The following is a 20,618-nucleotide window of genomic DNA, read 5'->3' as shown; positions in this document are numbered from 1 at the left end:
ATTCTAATAAGCTGGAGTTTAGCAAGAGTTTTATAGGTCAGGTGAGCATAAGGGAAGCTCTCCTCAGTGACTTGAGCACATTTGTGGTTGTATAAAATCACTAGCTTAGATGCAACAAAAACAATTCAATGCATTCCATTATTTTAATAAAGATGAATATATTTCAAGAATATTTTTAATTGCAAGCATGGTAACGCTAATTATGGAACATTGACTCTTACCAAATTTATAACAGTGAGAATCTTTGCTTTTTCTTTGACCCAGTATCACTCCACAGAAGTAACTCTGGCTATCAATTTAATGAATATCTTTCTAGGTATTTTTCTGTGTATATATAAGCACATGTAATACAGTATCATACTAAACTTACTAAAATGCAAACTTGCTTTTTTCACATGATTTTTTTCATTTATACACATATGTATTTAACTCGTTTACTTTATTGTGTTCTCATTGGATAGATAATATAATTCATTCCATAAGTATTTAGGTTACCTAGCTTGTATTGCTATTACAAAAAGAAATGGTGCAGTGAATATCCTTGGATAACAAATTAATTTCTTGTTGTATTTTTCTGTGCGGTAGATTCCAAAAAAGGAAAAATTCTGATATAAGGGTTATTACAAATACTCTAAATGCAACTATGGCTCTTTGAGATACCAGTTTGGAGTTTCATCTGTGAAGATGAAACACATCAAAAAAGAATGATATTTTTTACAAATACAGGTATTTCTTATATCGTTGCAGACAAAAGTTGCAGCAAAATGGTTTGCTTCTATGTCTTCCCAGAAATACAAAGTTACGTGTAACTAACAATTTTTATTATCTTCCTTGTGATGCTGACAGAAAACCAAGGTGTCAACCAAGCCAGGCTAAAGTTTCAATGTATGGAACTATCCAAGAATACAAGTGATCACTTTGGTAGCTAGAGTCTCCTTTTCACTGGGTGAGGGTGAGGTCTTAAGAGGCTTGGATTTTTCCTATTTTGTGAACCAGTTGAAAATCATGGTATCCATTTAATCTTTTTTACAGCCTTTTTCTTAAAGGAAGTCCTTATCCCATTGAAATCATTCCTCTTTCTCCTCTTTCAGGGCTGGGCGAGGGCTTTATGGTATTGACAGTATGCCAGATCTCCGTAGGAAGAAAACTTTGCCCATTGTACGAGATGTGGTAAGGAACTCCTGTTTCATTCTCTTCAGTTGTATGTGTTGCCTTTTTCTTTATCATTAAGTGCCATGCCTATCTGTATTTCATAGAATAATACATATAAGAAGTTGGATTCTACCAAGTGTTGCATTTATCATTTCTTTAAAATCTATTAAATAAATGAAATAATTCTAACCTTTTGACAGCGTTTTTTTTTAAGCCTTCTTTCTTTTTCTCCAACATGGGGCTTGAACTCCTGGCCTTGAGATCAAGAGTTGTATGTTCTACTGACAGAGACAGCCATGTACCCCTTGGCCCCTTTTTTATTGGTTAAAATTACAAACCAGTTTAAAATGGCATAACAATTGGGCAAATAGAAGTCACAGGGCATGCTAATTGAGCTGCTGCAACTGGGCTTTGATAAGTGCAATGTTGCAAAGGACCACAAGTTTAATGCACACTTGGAGGCTTGTTTTGGACTTCCTCACCTTATGTCACTGGATTCTACTACTTTATAAAGCAGCAGATACTATTAACCAATTCTTTATTTAATTAAGATCAAATTTAATCACATTAATAAGTGATTCCACTCTCTGAAGAAAATTACAACTCTCAAGTCATTAAAACCTCATTAAACCTAAACATAACTCTGAATAACTCAAGCTCTCCTATAACAAAATATGCACAGGACCACCTAAAGATGCAAAGGATTGATAATGGTCCACATTAGACTATTAAAAACAAATAGCTTAACTGCCAGAAAACAAAGTGTTTTGTTCTATCATCAAAATTGTCTCCACAGTTTCCTGGAGGCAAATTCTTAACAGTTTATGACATGAAAATATGTTTTATCCCAGAGAAATAGAAATTTCCCTTTTAGCAGCAATTTATACTATTTCTTATATCAGTAATTTTTAATTTTGCTATGAAAACCTTCATCTGAAAACCATCACTTGTGTTTGAAGTTAGGAAAGATAAAATCTCGATTGGAAAGATCTTCTACTGTGTCTCTGTAGCCCAGATTTCTGCCATTGTAGTGTGGATATTATTTTAAAGTGTTCAGTTTATTTAACATCATTATACTCTTTTCTCACCTTTCTTATGTCTAATTATTTACACTTTGTTTCCTCTGACACTTGGGATCTTCAGGCCATGGTAAGTGATTTTCAATTTAATATTTTCTATATTTCTGAATGTACGTTGCACTTACTCATGGGATAAAAGAGGGCAAGATGGGGAAATAAAAAGAAACAGAAGACTGAGAAATTTGGGTTCTTCAAGAATTTAACATCTAGTTCTATTCTGAAAGATACACAAAATTATATACACAACAGATACGAATACAGACTAAAATAGAATGCAAACATAATTTTAGAGACAATAGTTGTCAGAAATGGAAGATCATCTTGGCTAATTCCTTGGACGTAATCTCTCTATAGGTTTACACAGAAGGGGTGGTGATGGATGGATAGTGACTTCCTCACTGAGGATTGCTAAACTTTTATCTGAGTTTATGGCTTTGTAGCTCCAAGGAGATAGATTTAAGACCAGGTGCAAAATCCCATTGTAACTTCCCTTTGTTCCTAATGAGATAACATATTAAACATTCCCATCTAAAACTTCGGGTTTCCAAAGTTCTCTACAGTTCTGCTGAGTGTATTATATCACACACATTTCAGGTAGGAGATATAATGGTTCTGTTTTATGGTAGGGAAACAAAAGGGACTTGACTTTTATTTAAAATTACTTATGTTACCAACATTGAGTTAAGAAAACCAATCTGGGTATAATGGTTCTCACCTGATAAAATGAACACTTAGGAAAAATATACTGCTTAGATATGAAAGAATATTCCAGGGAACTGTGAACAACTCAAGGATCATCTAACACCTGTGATTTGGGGCCATCACACAGATCATCTAGCTCTGCACCAGTGGCCATGTTTTATGAAGAAATGTGATCATGATCACCTTGAGGAAAAACAAAGTTAGAGAAGTCTCTTGCTAACATGGATACCTGGGGCTGATCAGTCTGCCTTGCTGGACCTCAGTTTTCTCATCAGTTAAATGTAAGGGTTGGGTCTGATTATATAAGGGGATTGTATCAGCTTTAATGTTCCATGATTTCACATTCTGGATGAACTAGCTGACTACTGAAAATGGCAGGTGCCTAGTGACTAAAACATGAACAGTGATAGGTTATATTCTTACATTTTCACATGTTGTTGAACAATATGTACTTAGCATCCACTTCATGTGCCAATAACTCCTAAATTCTGTTTATTTTAGACTCTGGCTGCCCGGAAATCTGGACTCTCCCTGGCTATGGTCATTAGGACATCTCTAAACAATGAGGAACTGGTAGGTGCAGAGTCGATTGCTATGTATTGATATAGTCCAGGGGAAGGCAATTCTGATCAAGCCACTCAGTTGTAATGTTGATTCCAAAATTCCAGAAATAACTGGCAACACGGGGAAAGTCTGACCCTAAACAAATTTCATCCAGACCTCAACTTCATTATCATACAGATTATCCTCTGTTGATCAAACATGCATGCGCCTTTCCATCTTTACAAATGTTATTCCGTCCTAATGCATTTTACCTGTAATTCTCCCCTTGAGAAAAATCCTGCTACATTTTTATATGATTCAAATTTTGCCTCCCTTCTGAGGCTGTCCCAAACATCTTTCTCCCCTTGTGGCTGAATTTTCAGCTTCCTCCTTTGAGCTTTTTCTAGCATTTAATCACAACCTCCATACTGTAGTATAGCAAAAGTGAAGGTTGCTTGGGGTGAGTCCCATCTGTACCAGTAAATTAGCATTGTTACACCTGGCATTTTATCTAACTTCTCTGAGTCGATTTCTCTCATCTGTATAGTGAGGTAATAAGACAAATTATTAAAGGAGTGGATACATTTTTAACACTTGGCACTGCTTAGAGTATAGTAAAACATAAATGCAAGCTGCTGGTTTTATTATTTTTATAAGCAATTAACTTTATTATTTTGCATAAACCTTTGCTTTTAGACTGCTTTCTTGAGGGTAGCATTGTGTCCTGTTTTTTTGCTCTTGTTAAATACTTTCACCCCTATTGCTTAGTACATTATCTGACATGAGGTATATACTTTGTAAATTCTTGTTGAATGAAAGAACCAACTGGTTAGAAAATACAAGTATACTCCAATATCTAGGTCAGGAATTCTTAAATTTGGCTCATTAGAGTCACCTGTGGTAGCTTTAAACCATGCACATGCCTGGGTCTAGCTCCCAGTGATTCTGATTTAATTGGCTTCAGATGTGGCTTGGGTCGAAAGGGATTTAAAAAAAAATTTTAGGCGATTTTAACGTGGAGTGGATGTTGTGCTGTGGTAACTCCTTCCTGCCCAGCCAGTCTATTGGGTTTTTACTAGAGACAATTTATATGTCCTCCCTTAGGTGAACTAGTACATTCTATAGGAGTGACACTCCTATAGTCCTATAGAATGTAAAGGACTTTGTCATTCCTATAGAAGAAAAAATTTGCCACTGATAATACTTGTTTTAAATCTCTATAGACTTGGCATTTAACACCATTATTTATATGTATATTTCACAGTTTCTTCTTCTTGTCACTGTCATCTTCCACCCAGAAGCCAACCTTTACTAGATCTCTATCCCAAACTCTCCCCAGCCTAGTACATATCAGAAAAAAAACCAAAACCAAAACAAAAACCAAAAAACGTCCATTTGAATATTTGGGTGCTACAGTAAATAAAAACATTTTCTCTTGTGCCAAAGTATTAAAAAAAATGTGGCTGATTTTCCAAGGATCTTATTCTTATCTATTAGATTTATGATGACATGTAATATTTGAGTGTAGTTTGGATACAAATGAAATTAAACATCCTCTGGTACATGAAAATGCACCATATTGCTTGCTGAATCTTGAAGTGTCTAGTCTTGGGCTTTTGAGGGAGTAAGCAAGGTTGAGCGTTTTTATCATTAAACTCCTACACTATTTCTTTTTTGTACATATGGTATTTGGTCTGAACCACAAATATTCATTCGTATGAAAAGTTAATAGGAAAACGATAGAAATGAGAAGAATGCTATTACATCTTCTGCGGCCCTGGATAGGGAGCACACCTTCACTTTATGGTTAAATTAGTTATTGATCTTCTCATCCACTTAAACATACATTTATTTCTTTAGTTTCAGAAAACCTATGTAAAAGACTTTTCTGTGTGGGTGTTGGGTGGATGAATAGAGTTCATCAGCTCTCCATGAAATTCATAAAGCCCATTTCCCTGGGGCCCATATCTCAAAAAGTAAATGAAATATGACTTGTGCACAACAGGCATATTAAATGTCACTCTAGACAAGCTGTCACATTAAGTCATTACATCGGCAACTAACATAAATGCTGAAGCAAATAATTCCCACTTTTGGGTGTTGAAAACCTTCCTAGGCACCTTTAATGTGAAAGCATGAAATATGTGTCCTTTACATAAAGGAAAATGGCTTTGCCATGTGGAAAATATCACATGGTAGCACATCCGTTTTAATTAAAGAGATACATGGTAAAAAGTTCAGTCATCTCTTCCAAAGCATGAAAGGGCTCTCAGGTTTGATGTGAGATGACAGTGGGTCAGCCAGCACCACCTCTGTGGTCTCCCTGTGAGCAGTGGGTAAAGCAATGCCAGGTGCCCCCATCTATCACCATTTCCATCTTGCCCACAGAGACCTATGGGGCTGATTGGAAATCACAGTCTAAAAAGCCCTTAAGGACCATAGTTTCTGAACATTTCGATCTGACCTAATAACACAAGAAGGGGTAACACTCTAGTATCCCTGTATCACAACAGTAGTATTCCTGATGCTGTAGTGTTCTGCTTTGTGCTTGTTTTCACAGACTCAGTTTCCTGGGTGTGGCCCCAACAGTGGGGAATCAAATTAAAACCATTCAATAAATCACTGATTTGAGTGTCTATTATGTGTCAGGCATTGTTGCAGATTCTGAAATATGATAGTGAATAACTCTACTAAAACTCCCTGCCATCATGAGGTTTATAATACAGTGAGAAGGGAGCTGAGATACCATGTTTTGCTCCCACTATTGCTACAGGTTGTAGTGAACGCTTCTTAACAGGTGGGAGTATTTAAATTGACAGTGTGTGATGAGGGTTATGGGACACTCGAATAGGGTGAGGGATGCAAATCACCAAGCCTGGAAGGGATTCTAGAACCCTCTTTATTCTGTCCCAGGTATTCACATCTAACTATGGTTTGGAGGCTGGTCTATTGGCTTGCTTCCAGAAGTGTTAATTCTCATGAAGTTTGGTTTATCTAGGTGAGTGGAGCTCCTTTCAATGACAAGATCCATGCCCAATGAAAGGGACTTATAAGAACTAGGTATGGGAATAATTAGATCAGATCTGGGGCCTATTTTTAGCATAATACTGGAAAGATGACATAGAAGCAGGAAGCAGGCCAGAATACCTGTGTGGTGCCTGAGGTTCAGTCAGGAAGCTGCAGGCTCACACTATGCCCAGGTACACTGACTCGGGACAGGAACAATTTCAAACCAGATAATTGAGAACTGAAGTGACAGGGGTCTGAATTTGAATTTCAGCTCTACCTCTATTATCTTTGTGAACTCATTTCTTTTCAGTACTTTTTGCCTCCCTAAGATGTGTTCACCTCGTTTGTAAAATAAAAGTAATAATACTTACTCTCCACAGTTTGTGAGAATTAAAAGAAAACATTGTCTTGCCAGCCAGAGCAGGTGGCAGAGAGGGAAGAGGAGTCGCAATGAGGTCTCTAGAGTATATGGTTTGTCCCATGCCTCCCTGTAACCTCCGCAGCTGCAGGTCAGATTCCAGGGTGTACTGATATGGAAATCCATGGTAATCACAAATTTAAAGGTGTTCTCTTGTTTGCAAGTCTTGTTATTGGTCCTGCGTCTCTCCTTCAAGAGCACAGTCTTTGGTTTGAGAGAGATAGAGCTCCACTATTTACTAGTTGTAGGAACATGGGCAAGTTACTGAAACTTTCTTGGCCTTGACTTTCTTATATTTGCTAGTTACATAAGATTTTTCATCTGTGTTTATAAGTAAAATGCCCTGTGGTTTACTGTGTCTTTAAGCGATTTTGGCGTCAATAACCTAGCTTTGTAAAATAAGTTGGGAAGCTGTCTCTTTTCTTACTTCTCTTGAATAGTTTGTGCACAGTACGTGTTGCTATGCCTTGAAAGATGGACAAACTTGCCTCTAAAACCATTGTGTAATTTTTTTGAGAATGGATATTTGACTACTGAATCAATTTAATGTAGTAGTTCCATCCATGTTCTTTAAACATTTGTTCTTGATTCAGTTTTGATCATTTATATTTTTTCCAGAAAGTTGTCCTTTTTTTATCACCTAAAATTTCAAATTCCATCAAATTGTTCATATAATTGTATGAGATAAAACTTGTGCTGGGGTGCCTGGGTGGCTCAGTCGGTTGAGTGTCCGACTTTAGCTCAGGTCATCATCTCATGGTGATGTGAATTTGAGCCCCACATCCGGGCTCTCTGCTGTCAACACACGGCCCAATTTAGATCCTCTGTACCCTTCTCTCTGCCCCTCCCCTGCTCACACAATCTGTCTAAAAAATAACCAAACATAAAAAAAAAAAAGATTATGCCATTTTCACCTTATTTGTATTTTCTCTCTTTTTAAATCAATACTGCAAGAGATTTCTCTGGTGTTTGTTTTGTTGACTCCATATTGTTTTTTTTTTTTCTATTTCATTTATTTTCTTATTTAGATTCATATTCTATTCTCTGTATTTACCGTGAACCTACTTTTCTACATAGTTCAGTAATTTTGACTTTATTAACTATTGCATACACACAAAAGAATAATTACAAAATAATTGAAGAACAGTATATATACTTGTGTATCCATGAGAGCTTAGGAAGAGAAAAATAAGTATTTAATAAATGATGCAATGATTAATATTTAAGTCAATTTAGAGTGTTTATTCTCCCAAAGACAAGCCATATGAACTATTATTGTTACTACATTGTATTATTTTCAGAGGACATGGAATACAAATTTAGTGATTTGCATTTAATTGACTATTTTATAGTTTGGCTCATAATTTTGTAGGTATACCACATGAGCTCTTTTTGTTGGGTACGTAAGTTTTGGGACTTCTATATTCCTGAATAATTTTCTTTAAACTTTGTTGGTAATCTTATTAATGTCTTAAATGTTTTTTCTTTAAAATATTTTCTCTATGCTATTAATACAGCTATACCAAATTGATAGATTCAGTGTTTCCTTGATAGAACTTTTTTAGTCATTCTTTAAGTCTTAACATGTTTTATGTGTATCTCACATAGCTTAATTTTCTTTTTTTAAAATTTTTAATGTTTATTTATTTATATTAGAGAGAGACAGAGTGAGCAGGCAAGGGGCAGAGAGAGAGTGAGACACAGAATCTGAAGCAGGCTCCAGCCTCTCAGCTATCAGCACAGAGCCTGATGTGGGGCTATGAACCCATGAACTGTGAGATCATGACCAGAAATGAAGTCACAAGTTTAACCCACTGAGCCACCCAAGCGCCCCTCACAGAGCTTAGTTTCGATTCAATTCAAGAATTTGTCTTTTTACAGGTGAACTCAATCAATTTACATTTATGATAGTGTATTTGAGCTTAGTTCTATTCCTCTTTAAAAATATACTGTCTCTTTTTTAATTGTTTTTCTAAGGTTCTTTTGTGGAGGTTGAGTTTTACTTTCCCTCTCCTCAACAGATGAATTAAAATGATCTATACTGTTTATTTTAATATAGCAGATGTTTCCTAAATGTATCATAAATATACTTTACAATTTCTTTTATTGAAGTATAATTAACATACATTGCTATGTTAGTTTCAGGTGTATAATATTGATTTGACAATTCCGTACATTAGTCAGTGTTTACCATGATTAAGTGTCGTCACCATCTGTTTCCATACAATGTTATTACAATATTATTGACTATATTCCTTGTGCTGTATTTTTTTCATTGCTGTGATTAGTTTATTTTATAGCCAGAAGTTTGTATCTCTTAATACCCTTTATTTCACCCATCTCCCCACCCACCTCCACTTGGAATCATCAGTTTCTTCTCTTTAAGAGGAACAAGGTAGGGGTGTCTGTGTGATTCAGTCAATTAAGCCTCTGACCTCAGCTCAGGTCATGGTCTCCTCCCTCATGGGTCTGAGCCTCACATTGGGCTCTCTGCTGTCAGCACAGATCCTGCTTCGTATACTCTATCCCCCTCTGCTCCTCCCCTGCTCTCACTTTCTCTCCCTCTCTTAAAAATAAATAAATAATTAAAAAAAATTTTTAAAGAGAAACGATGTGTGGATTTGTTTTAGTATGTTCATTTGTGTTTTTTTTTTATTGTCATCATTTTTTAAAAAAGTTTTTAAATTCCAGTTAACCTACAGTGTAATATTCGTTTCAGATGTGTAATACAGTATTCAACACTTACCTGCATCACCTGGTGTTCATCACAGGTGCACTCCTTAATCCTCATCACCTATTTAACCCATCGCCTCCACTACCCCCGTTAACTGTCAGTTCTCTACAGTTAAGAGTCGGTTTCTTGGTTTGCATCTCTCTCTCTCTCTTTTATATTTTTGGAAGACAGAGACAGAGTATGAGTGTGGGAGGGGCAAAGAGAGAGGGAGACAGAGAATCTGAAGCAGGCTCCAGGCTCTGAGCTGTCAGCACAGAGCCCAATATGGGGCTGGAACCCACACACCATGAGATCATGACCTGAGCCAAAGTCGGACACTTAACCAACTGAGTCACCCAGGTGTCCCATGCCTCTCTTTCTTCTTTTGTTCCTTTGCTTATTTTAATAAATTCCACATATGAATGAAATGATATGGTATTTGTCTTTCTTTGACTTATTTCACTTAGTACAAAGTCTTATAAGTCCATTCATGCTGTTGCAAATGGCTAGATCTCATTCTTTTTTATGGACAAGTAATCCCTTATGTGTGTGGGTGTACATATCTGTCTGTGTATACCACTCTTTTGTGCATTTATTAAAGTTGCTTTCATTTCTTGACTATGGTAATAATGCTGTAATGAATATCAGTGTATATATCTTTTCAAATTAGTGTTTTCTTTCTTTCTTTTTTTGTTTTGTTTTGTTTTGTGAATATCCAGTAGTGGAATTACTGGATCATATGAATAGTTTCATTTTTAAATTTTGAGGAGCCTCCATACTGTTTTCCACAGTGGCTCCACCAACTTACGTTCCCACCAATAGTGCATGAGGGTTCTCTTTTCTCCACATCCTCACCAACACTCATTTCTTGTTTTTGATACAAGCCATTCTGACTGGTGTGAAGTGATCTCACATTATGGTTTTGATTAGCCCTGATGGATGGTGACGTAAGGCATCTTTTCATGTGTCTGTTAGCCATCTGTATGTCTTTTTTGGAAGAATGTCTATTCGGATCCTCTGCTCATTTTTTTAATTGGATCGTTTGGTTTTGGTATTGAATTATAGAAGTTCTTTATATACTTTGGATATTAACCGCTTGGATATATCATTTGCAAATATCTTCTCTCAGTAGGTCATCTTTTTGTTCTGTCAATGGTTTCCTTTGCTGTGCAAAACCTCTTTATTTGGGTGAAGTCCCAATAGTTTATTTTTACTTTTTTTCCCCTTGTCTCAAGAAACATACATAAACATATTGTTAAAGTTGATGTCCAAGATAATACTGCCTGTGTTTTCTTTCAGGAGGCTTATGGGTTCAAGTCTCAAATTAGGTCTTTTTTTTTAATTTGTTTGTTTATTTTTGAGAAAGAGAGAGAGAGGATCCCAAGCAGGCTCTGTGCTGTCATCGCAGATCCCATTGTATGGCTCAAACTCATGAACCATGAGATCATGACCAATTGAGTCACCCATGCATTACTAGGTCTTTTTTTTAATATTATTTTTTAACATTTATTTATTTTGAGGGAGAGAGAGACAGAGTGTGAGCACGGAAGGGGCAGAGAGAGGGAGACACAGAATCTGAAGCAGGCTCCAGTCTTTGAGCTTTCAGCACAGAGCCTGACGTGGGCCTTGAACTCACGAACCCTGAGACCATGACCTGAGCCAAAGTTGGATGCTTAACCGACTGAGCCACTCAGGCACCCCTTAATGTTTATTTATGTTAAGAGGAAGAGTGTACACGTACATGCGTGGAGAGGCAGAGAGGTTGACAGAGAATCCCAAACAGGTTCCTCCTCACTGTCAGTGCGGAACCTCACAAGCCCTGAGATCATGACCTGAAATAAAACTTAGACGCTTAACCCACTGAGCCACCCAGGTGCCCCTCACATTCAGGTCTTTAAATTGGTTGTGTGCATGATATAAAAAAGTGGTCCAGTTTTCATTCTTTACATGTAGCTGTCCAGTTTTCCCATCATCTCTTATTCAAGAGACTATTTTTTCCCATGGTATATTCTTTCTTTCTTTGTCATAGATTGCGTTTATAGTTGTGGGTTTATTTTAGAGCATTTTTCCTGTTGTATTGTTCTAGGTGTATGTTTTTGTTCCAGTACCATACTGTTTTGATTACTAGTTTTGTAGTATATCTCCAGCTTTGTTCTTCTTTCTCAAGATTGCTTTGGTTATGTGAGGTCTTTTGTATTTCCATACAAATTTTAGGATTATTTTTTCTAGTTCTGTGAAGAATGCTATTGCTATTTTGATAGAGATTGTATTGAATCTGTAGTCTGCCTTGGGTAGTGTGGACATTTTAAAAATATTCCAATCTATGAGCATGATACATCTTTCCATTTGTGTCATCTTCAAATTCTTTCAACAATATCTTGTAGTTTTCAGAGTATGGGCTTTTCACCTTCTTGGTTAAATTTATTCTTGGTGCAATTGTAAATGAGATTGTTTTCTTAATTTCTCTTGTTGATATTTCATTATTAGTGTATAGAAACACAACAGTCTTCTGTATGTTAATTTTGTGTAACCTTTACCAAATTATAAGTGTTAATATTTTTTTTGATGGAGACTTGAGGATTTTTTATATATAGTATCATGTTATCTGTCAATAGTGACAGTTTTACTTCTTTCTTATCAATTTGGATGCTTATTTATTTATTTATTTTTCTTTTCTTTTCTTTTTTTTTCTGATTGCTGCAGCTAGAACTTCCAGTACTATGTTGAATAAAAGTGGCAAAAGTGGACATCCTTATCTTATTCCTGATCTTAGAGGAAAAGTTTTCAGTTTCCCACCATTGAGTATGATGTTAGCTGTGGGTTTTTCATATATGGCCTTTATTGTGTTGAGGTATGTTCCCTCTAAACCCACTTTGAGAGTTTTTATCATGAATAGATTTTGTATTTTGTAAAATGCTTTTTCTGTATCTATTGACATTATATAATTTTTTTATTATTCCTCTTGTTAATGTGATGTATCACATTGATGGATTTATAAATATTAAACTACCCTTGCATCCCTGGAATAAATCTTACTTAACCATGGTGAATCATTTTTTTAATGTATTGTTGAATTCAGGTTGCTAAAATTCTGTGAGGATATTTGTATCTATGTTCATTAGAGATACTGGCCTGCCATTTTCTTTTCTTTTTCTTCCTTTGTTTCTTTGGGTTTTTTTTGTTTGTTTGTTTTTGTTTGTTTGGGTTTTTTTTTTTTTTTTTGGTAGTATCTTTGTCTTCAAACTTTAAAGTTAATAACTCTGTCCTGAAAAAAAAAGATCCAAAAATTCTTAAGCTCTCATTACTAGCCTCAATGATAACATTAAATAAAAGGTAAGTCGAAATGTCATATCAGAAAATGGTCTAAAAACTGCAAGTTTGTAGCCCATAGAGTTTAACTGGGTCATCCTTTGGGTTTCCGTGGAATCAGCTTTCATAATTCTGGTAATAAGTTCCTTTTTTTCCCCTCAAGCACCTGGAGAATCTATTTCATTTTAATGCTTTTACATATTAAACTATTTTTTCTCAACACTTGATTATATCAACTCAATCTGCCACATTCACAGATCAGTTTTCCAGCATGTAAAACAAATACATTATTGATGCTAGAGTACTATTGGGAGTATCATTGAGATAACAAATAGAAAGCACTTCAACCATTTTAAACATATAAGTGTGTAGTAAATATTGTAGTTTTTATCATAATCTGTGTTTACCATACCACTTTCCATGGCTCCATGACTGGCTTTGCTTGGTTACACAAGAGGACAGTGAAAAGGGTTCCTTTTAACAGAGATGACCTCCTTTCCTCTCTTATTTCTACAATATCCTAGCCCATCTTTCTAATTTCATGGTCTCTGTCAAAAGATTATCTGTATCTATCCCAAGTGGTAAAAAAAAAAAAAAAATAGACTTTCCATCTTAAAATGGTAAAAGTTACTCTCCAGTGAATGAATTCATATTTGTTTTAGTCTCTTATATTTAATAAATTACTCATCTCATACTACCTTTATTATTGTATACACTTTTTTATTGAGGTATATTTGACCTATAACATATTAGTTTCCAGTGTACAACATAATTAATTAATATTTTTATATATGTGAAATAATCACCACAGTAAGTTTAGTTAACTTCCATCACCCAAACACAGTTTCATTTTTTTTCTTTGTTGTGATAATTTTTATGATCGGCATTTTTCAAATGCACAGCACAGTATTAACTATGGTCACCATAGTGTATATTATAACCCCATGACTTACTTGTTTCATAACTAGAAATTTACACCTTTTGACCCCATTCACAAATTTTACCTACCATCCTCTGCCTCTGGCAATCACCAGTCCGTTGTATCTGTGAGCTTGGCTTTTTGCTTTTGCTTTTGTTTTTGTTTCTGTTTTCTTAGATTCTACGTGTAAGTAAGATCATACAGTATTCATCTTCCTGTGGTCTAGTTCACTTAGCATAATGTTCTCAAGATCCAACCATGTTGTTGCATATGGCAAGATTTTACTCTCTTATAGCTGAATTACATTCTATTATACACACACACACACACACACACACACACACACATTTTCTTATCCATTCTAATGACACTTAGGTTGTTTCTGTGTCTTTACTGTTGAAAATAATGCTTCTGTTAACATGGAGGTATATGTTCAAATTAATACTTTTATTCTCTTTGGATAATTACCCAGAAGTGGGATTTCTGGGTCATATGGTAGTTCTATTTTTAATTTTTAATTTTTTGTGGTAATTCCATACTGTTTTCCATTTAAATTCCCACCAACAGTGCAGAAGTGTTCCCTGTTCTCCAAATCCTTGCCAACACTTGTTGTTGTTTGTGGTTTTAATACTGCCTTTTTTTTTTAATATTTTTATTTGTTTTTGAGACAGAGCATGAGCAGGGGAGGGGCAGAGAGAGAGGGAGACACAGAATCTGAGGCAGGCTCCAGGCTCCGAGCTGTCAGCTCAGAGCCTGATGCGGGGCTTGAACTCACAGACCGTGAGATCACGACCTGAGCTGAAGTTGGACGCTCAACCGACTGAGCCACCCAGGCGCCCCAATACTGCCTTTCTAACAGATGTAAGGTGTTATCTCTTGGTTTTGATTTGCATCTCTCTGAAGATTGTTGATAGTGAATATATTTTCATGTACCTTTTAGCCATACCTATGTCTTATTTGGACAAATATCTGTTCAGATCCTCTGCCCATTTTTAAATCAGTTTGTTTTCTAGCTATTGAGTTGTATGAGTTCTTTATATATTTTGGATATTATTCCCTTGTCAGATACATGATTTGCAAATATATTCTTCTATTCAGCATATTGTCTTTTCATTTTTTTATGGTTTCTTTTACTGTGAAGAAGTTTTTTAGTTTAATGTTTTTAGTTTAATGTAGCTCCACTTATTGTTGCTTTTTGTGTCAAATCCAAAATACATCATCACCAAAACCAATGTCAAGGAGCTTATCCCCTATGTTTTCTTCTAGGAGCCTCTGGTTTCAGGTCTTATATTTAAGTATTTAATTAATTTCTTATTAATCTTTTTGTGTATCTTATAAGATCATGGTTCAGTTTGATTCCTTTGCATGTGGCTGTTCAGTTTTCCCAGCACATCTCTTAAAGAGAGACTGTCCTTTCCCCATTGTATATTCTTGGCTCCTTTGTCATGAATTAATAGCACATATATGTGTGGGTTTATTTTGAGGCTCTGTTCTGTTCTTTTGATCTATGTGTCTGTTTTTATGCAGTACAATGCTGTTTTGATTATGGTATCTTTGTAATATAGTTTGGAATCAGGGAGAGTGTTGCCTCTAGTTTTTTTTTCCTTGAGATTGTTTTCTCTGTTCACGATTTTGTGGTTCCATGCAAATTTTAAGTTTGCTGGTTCTATTTCTGTGAAAATTGCCATTGAAATTTTCATAGGGATTGTGTGGAGCCTATGTATTGGTTTGGATAACATGAACATTTTAATGATATTTTTCCAACCCATGAGCATGGAGTATCTTTCATTTATTTGTGTCTTCTCTGATTCTTTCGCTAATATTTTATACTTTTCAATGTATAGATCTTTCATCTCCTTGGTTATATTTGCTTCTAGGTATTTTATTCTTTTTGATGCAAGTGTAAGTTAAATTCATTTCTTCATTTCCCTGACGATTTGTTATTTATGCATAGAAATGAAGCACATCTTAGTGTATTGATTTTATATTCTACAAATTTACTGAGTTTATTTATTCCAAAAGTTTTTGGGTGGAGTCTTTAGAACTTTATATAATTACATTCACAATTTCATTGAAAGTTTGAATTGAAGAAAAGTGATACAGTACATGACAAATCTGTCCTAATTTGTTTCCAGGTTGTGTTTTCTGTCATAATAGGTCTGTGTTATTTTGAACTCTTCTTTAATTATTGTATCCTCTTCTTTATCATTATTCACTCTCTTTATTTGGACTTACTAAGTCACTTAGCTCAATGATAATTAGTGTCTGTTAAAAAACAATGTAAGTAATACAAATTATTCACATTTTTCCAAGGATAGGCACATAACTTTTGGTGTCTTCACTTTTCTGGTACAAAATTTTACCTGAATAACTTTAACTTCTACAGTCAGTCTTATGTGATGATTGTCCTCGTGAGTAAATCAGACCCAAAATTAGGCTGTTTTTATACTCACAAACTTCTTATGCCATTGTTCTGTCTTCTTGTTTATAACAAATTTCAAAGGTCACATTGTACATAATATTTGCTCTGCAAATATTTCTGATGCTTTTGTACAGAAAGAGTGAAATGATACCTACAGGACAGCAAATAGATTTTTTTCCCCAAGGTACATGAATAATGCTTCAAAACAAGAAGCATATTTTTTCTTGCAGTTATCAAAATGTGATTTTTTTTGAGAATAGGAAAATCATGGTTTACATAATCCCATGAGGAAACCCACAGGATGATGAGAAGATTAGAACTTTATTAGTTCAGTCACTGGTTAACATGGTAGAGGAAAAAGAGAACAGGTGTATGGCAAATGGAGATAGACATGCTTTGTTCCCATTGTATTAACATTTGGTTGATTGGAATATTGATTGTCTCAAAACACTAGTCATTGCCTTTGGCAGGAAGCCTGAATGCTTTATTTATTGGGCTCATTTTAATTTTCTCATATAGTTATGTAGAAAAGACAATTCATTTTTTTGTGTGTGTCCTAATTGTTCAGAAAGTGACATATTATAGCATTTCACCCAAGATTATAGTTTATTAGAGGACAGATTTTTAACAAAATCATTGTTTAGGATATGAGCATCCTTCCCTTGGTAATCTGTAATCTGTATTTGGCTAAAGAGGTTTATCAGAGCCAAAGCATTTCCTACCCTCATTTCTACAGATAAAACAGTGTCTTCACAAAGTAAAAGTCACCTTCTTTTTTCTTCAGTCAGTTCAGTAATATAAAACTGATGTTTACAGGTTTTATTCCTAATTGCATAAGTCTTACATTCTGTATATAAATAGAAAAAAATCCTCGGAGAACACAAATCAAACCATGACTAACTTTCAAATATTAAATTGAGTAACTTTTTGTTTGTTTTTTTAGTGCTTTTTTGTTTTATAAATTGTTTCCACAGTGAGCATGCATTTTGATATAATTAGAAAATACATACTGGAAAGTGACATCTGAGATTGGTGGTTGTTGTTGTGGCTGCTTTGTTTTGTTTTTATTTAGAACGGAGGAAAAGCCAGCAATGTTGTTTGCCACTGATAATTATTTTATTTTGTAAGTAACTTCCATGAAGTATTGAGCATGATTTACAAAAGCTTTGTGACTTTTAAAAGAGGGGGAAATAAAGAACATATATACACATCCATAAATACCAGCATCCATTGTCTTTTGTCGTATAGAAACAAGAGTCTTCTCTTGGATGTAAAATGCAACTTAGTCATACAGTGAATGAAAGAATATTTTAAAAAATGAAAATATATTTTAGAAAGTATTAAATGTTTATTGTGGAAGATTTGGAAATTTTAGAAACCTTTATAATAGATTAGCAGCAAGTCTTCTCTTTTGCTGAATTCATTCTGTCCTTGTTTCCTAATCCCATTAGATTAGGGCTCTGCTTGTTCTTGGCATCATCTTCTCTACATATCTGGATTTACGTAGGCCAGAAACTCTCCCCAGATAACATACGCAGTCTCATCCTTTCATATTAGTGAGGATCCTGTTTATTAACTCTACTTAATTATCTTTCTATCTGTTTAATGTACTACATAAAAAAAAAATCTCTTCCTTTTAAGGCAATTTCTAATAGTTACAAACTCCCATCTGTCATGTTCAGTGGCTAATTCTGGGGCTTCTCCTTGTTTTATTCAGTTTTTCATACCCTATCTTTTTTGTCTTATTCCACAGAACTTTTTTATTTTTGGTCCTTTTTATAATCTTGTTTGGTCTGGTCGGTCTTCGCTAACTAAGAAAGTACCTTATTTTCCCAGGATGCAGTATTCTTGTGAGAGTAAGAATCCCTTATAAGGTATATTTGTACATGCTTTCCTAGCTAATCATTTCCTGAGTTTCTGAACTGACCATCCTTACATCTTATACTTTGCTTCAGTAAGAACTGTTTCCATATGTCATTTATTTTAATTTTCAGCTTTGATAGACATGCTCATATCCCCAAAATCACAAGTGAAAAAGATACATATTATCATTTCTGTCAGACTGAGGATATATACCTTGTAGTGAAGTATACAATATTTTCTCCAGCTTCTCCATCTTTTAAATGTTCAATTTGTTTTAATGCCCCATTCAGTTGATTTTCAGTGTGTTATCTAGTAAATTTTCAATGTTACTATCGTTTGTTTTTTTTTTTTTTAATTAGCTTCATTCTCTTTTTATGAAATGGATCATGGCTCTTTAAACCCAACCAAACAAAACATTTCAATGAAAACTTCTCATCTGTTTACTTAGAACTGTCTTTTATTTGGTTTTCTCCAGTATGTTTAATTTTTTAGGAACTCTTCCTTAAATATTACTCCTGCTATAGCTTAAGAATGTAGAGGACTGACTATATATAATTTGAATTCAATGAAAAAGATAATAGTCACAGGGTATTAGATAAAATGTATGAACCATTTACTTAACCTTAAAACATGTAGATAAGTTCATGTTCAAAACAACCCTTTACCCAACCCTACTTTCTAAGTTGGTATGTTTTTCTTTACTTGTATTCATTAGCAGACTATTCCCACCTAGTGTTCTATTTAGTTAGAATTACTTTCCCCTACTAAGGGAAAAACAAATTACCTGATGTGATTGCAAATATAACTAAATTCCACACTTGTTTTTTTAGCTAAACCAAAAAGCTACATTATATGCGCACGCACACACACACACACACACACCCTGAGCCCAGCTAGAACAGGAAACTGTCTATGGATGGCTGATTGAAAATCTGTTATGCCAAAGTGAATTGTTCAATTCAGTTTAATGATATTGATAATAATACTCTGCTAAGCTGTGCAGGGGAAGCAAAGATGAATTATACATCATTTTAATTCTAAAAGAACTGTTAACAGTTATTTTGCAAGACGACATCTTCATTATGAAATGAGGCCAAAGATTACTTGGGTGAGGCTCTATTGAAAGGATGGATCCAGTTGTTTGTATAAACCCTAATATGGGGGTCCCCCACTTGAATAATTCCTCTATTTGATCACACTCCTGTTCTCTAGACTCACATGAAGTATAAAAGTATAAAAAGCTTCAGCCAGACCCTCATGTAGTAGCAAGGCTGGATCTTGCTGTTCAAAAGTTAGAAAAAAATTTAGTAAAGCTTAACTCCCTGCAGGGAATATTCCAGTACCGTTACCAAACATATTCTGGGAAAACACACCATGAGGGGAATATACTAATAAAGGGAAATATGCTGTTACCGTACTGTGGAATTGAAGAATAATGGAAAGTTGCCCATTTCAACACTGTGGGAAGGTATTCTGAAATTAGACTTAAAGATTATTAATGCAAAATATAAATGTTTCATGTAAATGCTAGGCTCCTACTGGATTTATGTAAATATCCATTCATTATGTATCAGGAAGTTTTGTGAAATTATTTGTAAATGTAACTTCAGAGTGATAGTCTTTCTTTTAAGAAGATACCTGCATTGTTATATATGAAAAGCACAGAGAAGTACTGATCCAAACAGGTCTTTTTCCCATCAACCTAGGATGGTTTCTGGAAAATCCAGTATCAATACTAATACTTAATATTTATTTAGTATTTTGAAGTCTGTGGAATACATTTGTTACTATCATACAATTTGATCTTCAAAATAATATTGCAGATAGGTAGATAGGGGAGGAAAGTAAGGTTTGTAAGTCTCTGTGGATTACCATACTTCTAAGTGGAAGAACATTCCCACAAAATATGTGTCATATCCCTACTATGTGTCAGAGACAATGATTGGCACTAAGGAGAGAAATATCGATGACGGGCCCTAAATATGTCCTGAAGAAGCCCATATTAAATTTCATTGAATGGCCCTATGCTAGGGAACTCAGGTCTCCTCTGTCTACTCATTCAGTGAATTTTTCTACCCCAACAGTGGCTTGTCACTGAGAGTCCTTCCATGTGTTGTAAAAACTTATCTCCCTTTAAGATATTACCATTACCATGGGAGAGTCGCATGTAAGTTTTACCTGCTACTAGTGCTCTCTTATTAATTAGTTGGTGACCTTGTTCTTAAAGGATAGACAATGAAAACAGTCCCTTGTAGAAGGAATTATAGAATGAGCATTCTTTGGAGCTGGGAAGTGTTGAAAGGTCTGGGAGAGTACAGAGTCACGGAAGAGATACCGCTGTAGGATGCAAAAGAGGGGTGGGGATGTTTCTGGAGCATTAAGTCAGCATTTATAATGCTTTGAATCTACTTAACAATCTTACCAAGAACCAGTTTAAACCAAGGATAGCTATTTAAAGATGTGTGTGTATGTGTACACGCTCACACATA

At 34.9% G+C, this 20,618-nt stretch overlaps 1 protein-coding gene across 1 annotated transcript in view; it reads left to right on the top strand.

Moving 5' to 3' along the window:
- Window positions 1–1,103: 1,103 nt before the first annotated feature.
- UNC13C (unc-13 homolog C) overlaps window positions 1,104–20,618 on the top strand; it is a 371,311-nt gene continuing 351,796 nt past the window's right edge. Inside the window, exons 1-2 of the mRNA XM_042941974.1 lie at window positions 1,104–1,170; window positions 3,435–3,506. Coding sequence (XP_042797908.1) covers window positions 1,123–1,170; window positions 3,435–3,506 — 120 coding nt within the window. The 5' untranslated portion in view covers window positions 1,104–1,122. The remainder of the gene's footprint in view (window positions 1,171–3,434; window positions 3,507–20,618) is intronic.

The sequence above is a fragment of the Panthera leo genome, chromosome B3 (genome assembly GCF_018350215.1).
Source record: "Panthera leo isolate Ple1 chromosome B3, P.leo_Ple1_pat1.1, whole genome shotgun sequence".
Classification (NCBI taxonomy): Eukaryota; Metazoa; Chordata; class Mammalia; order Carnivora; family Felidae; genus Panthera; species Panthera leo.
The sequence above is the reverse complement of the archived record's forward strand: the minus strand, read 5'-3'. Positions and strand labels throughout refer to the sequence as shown.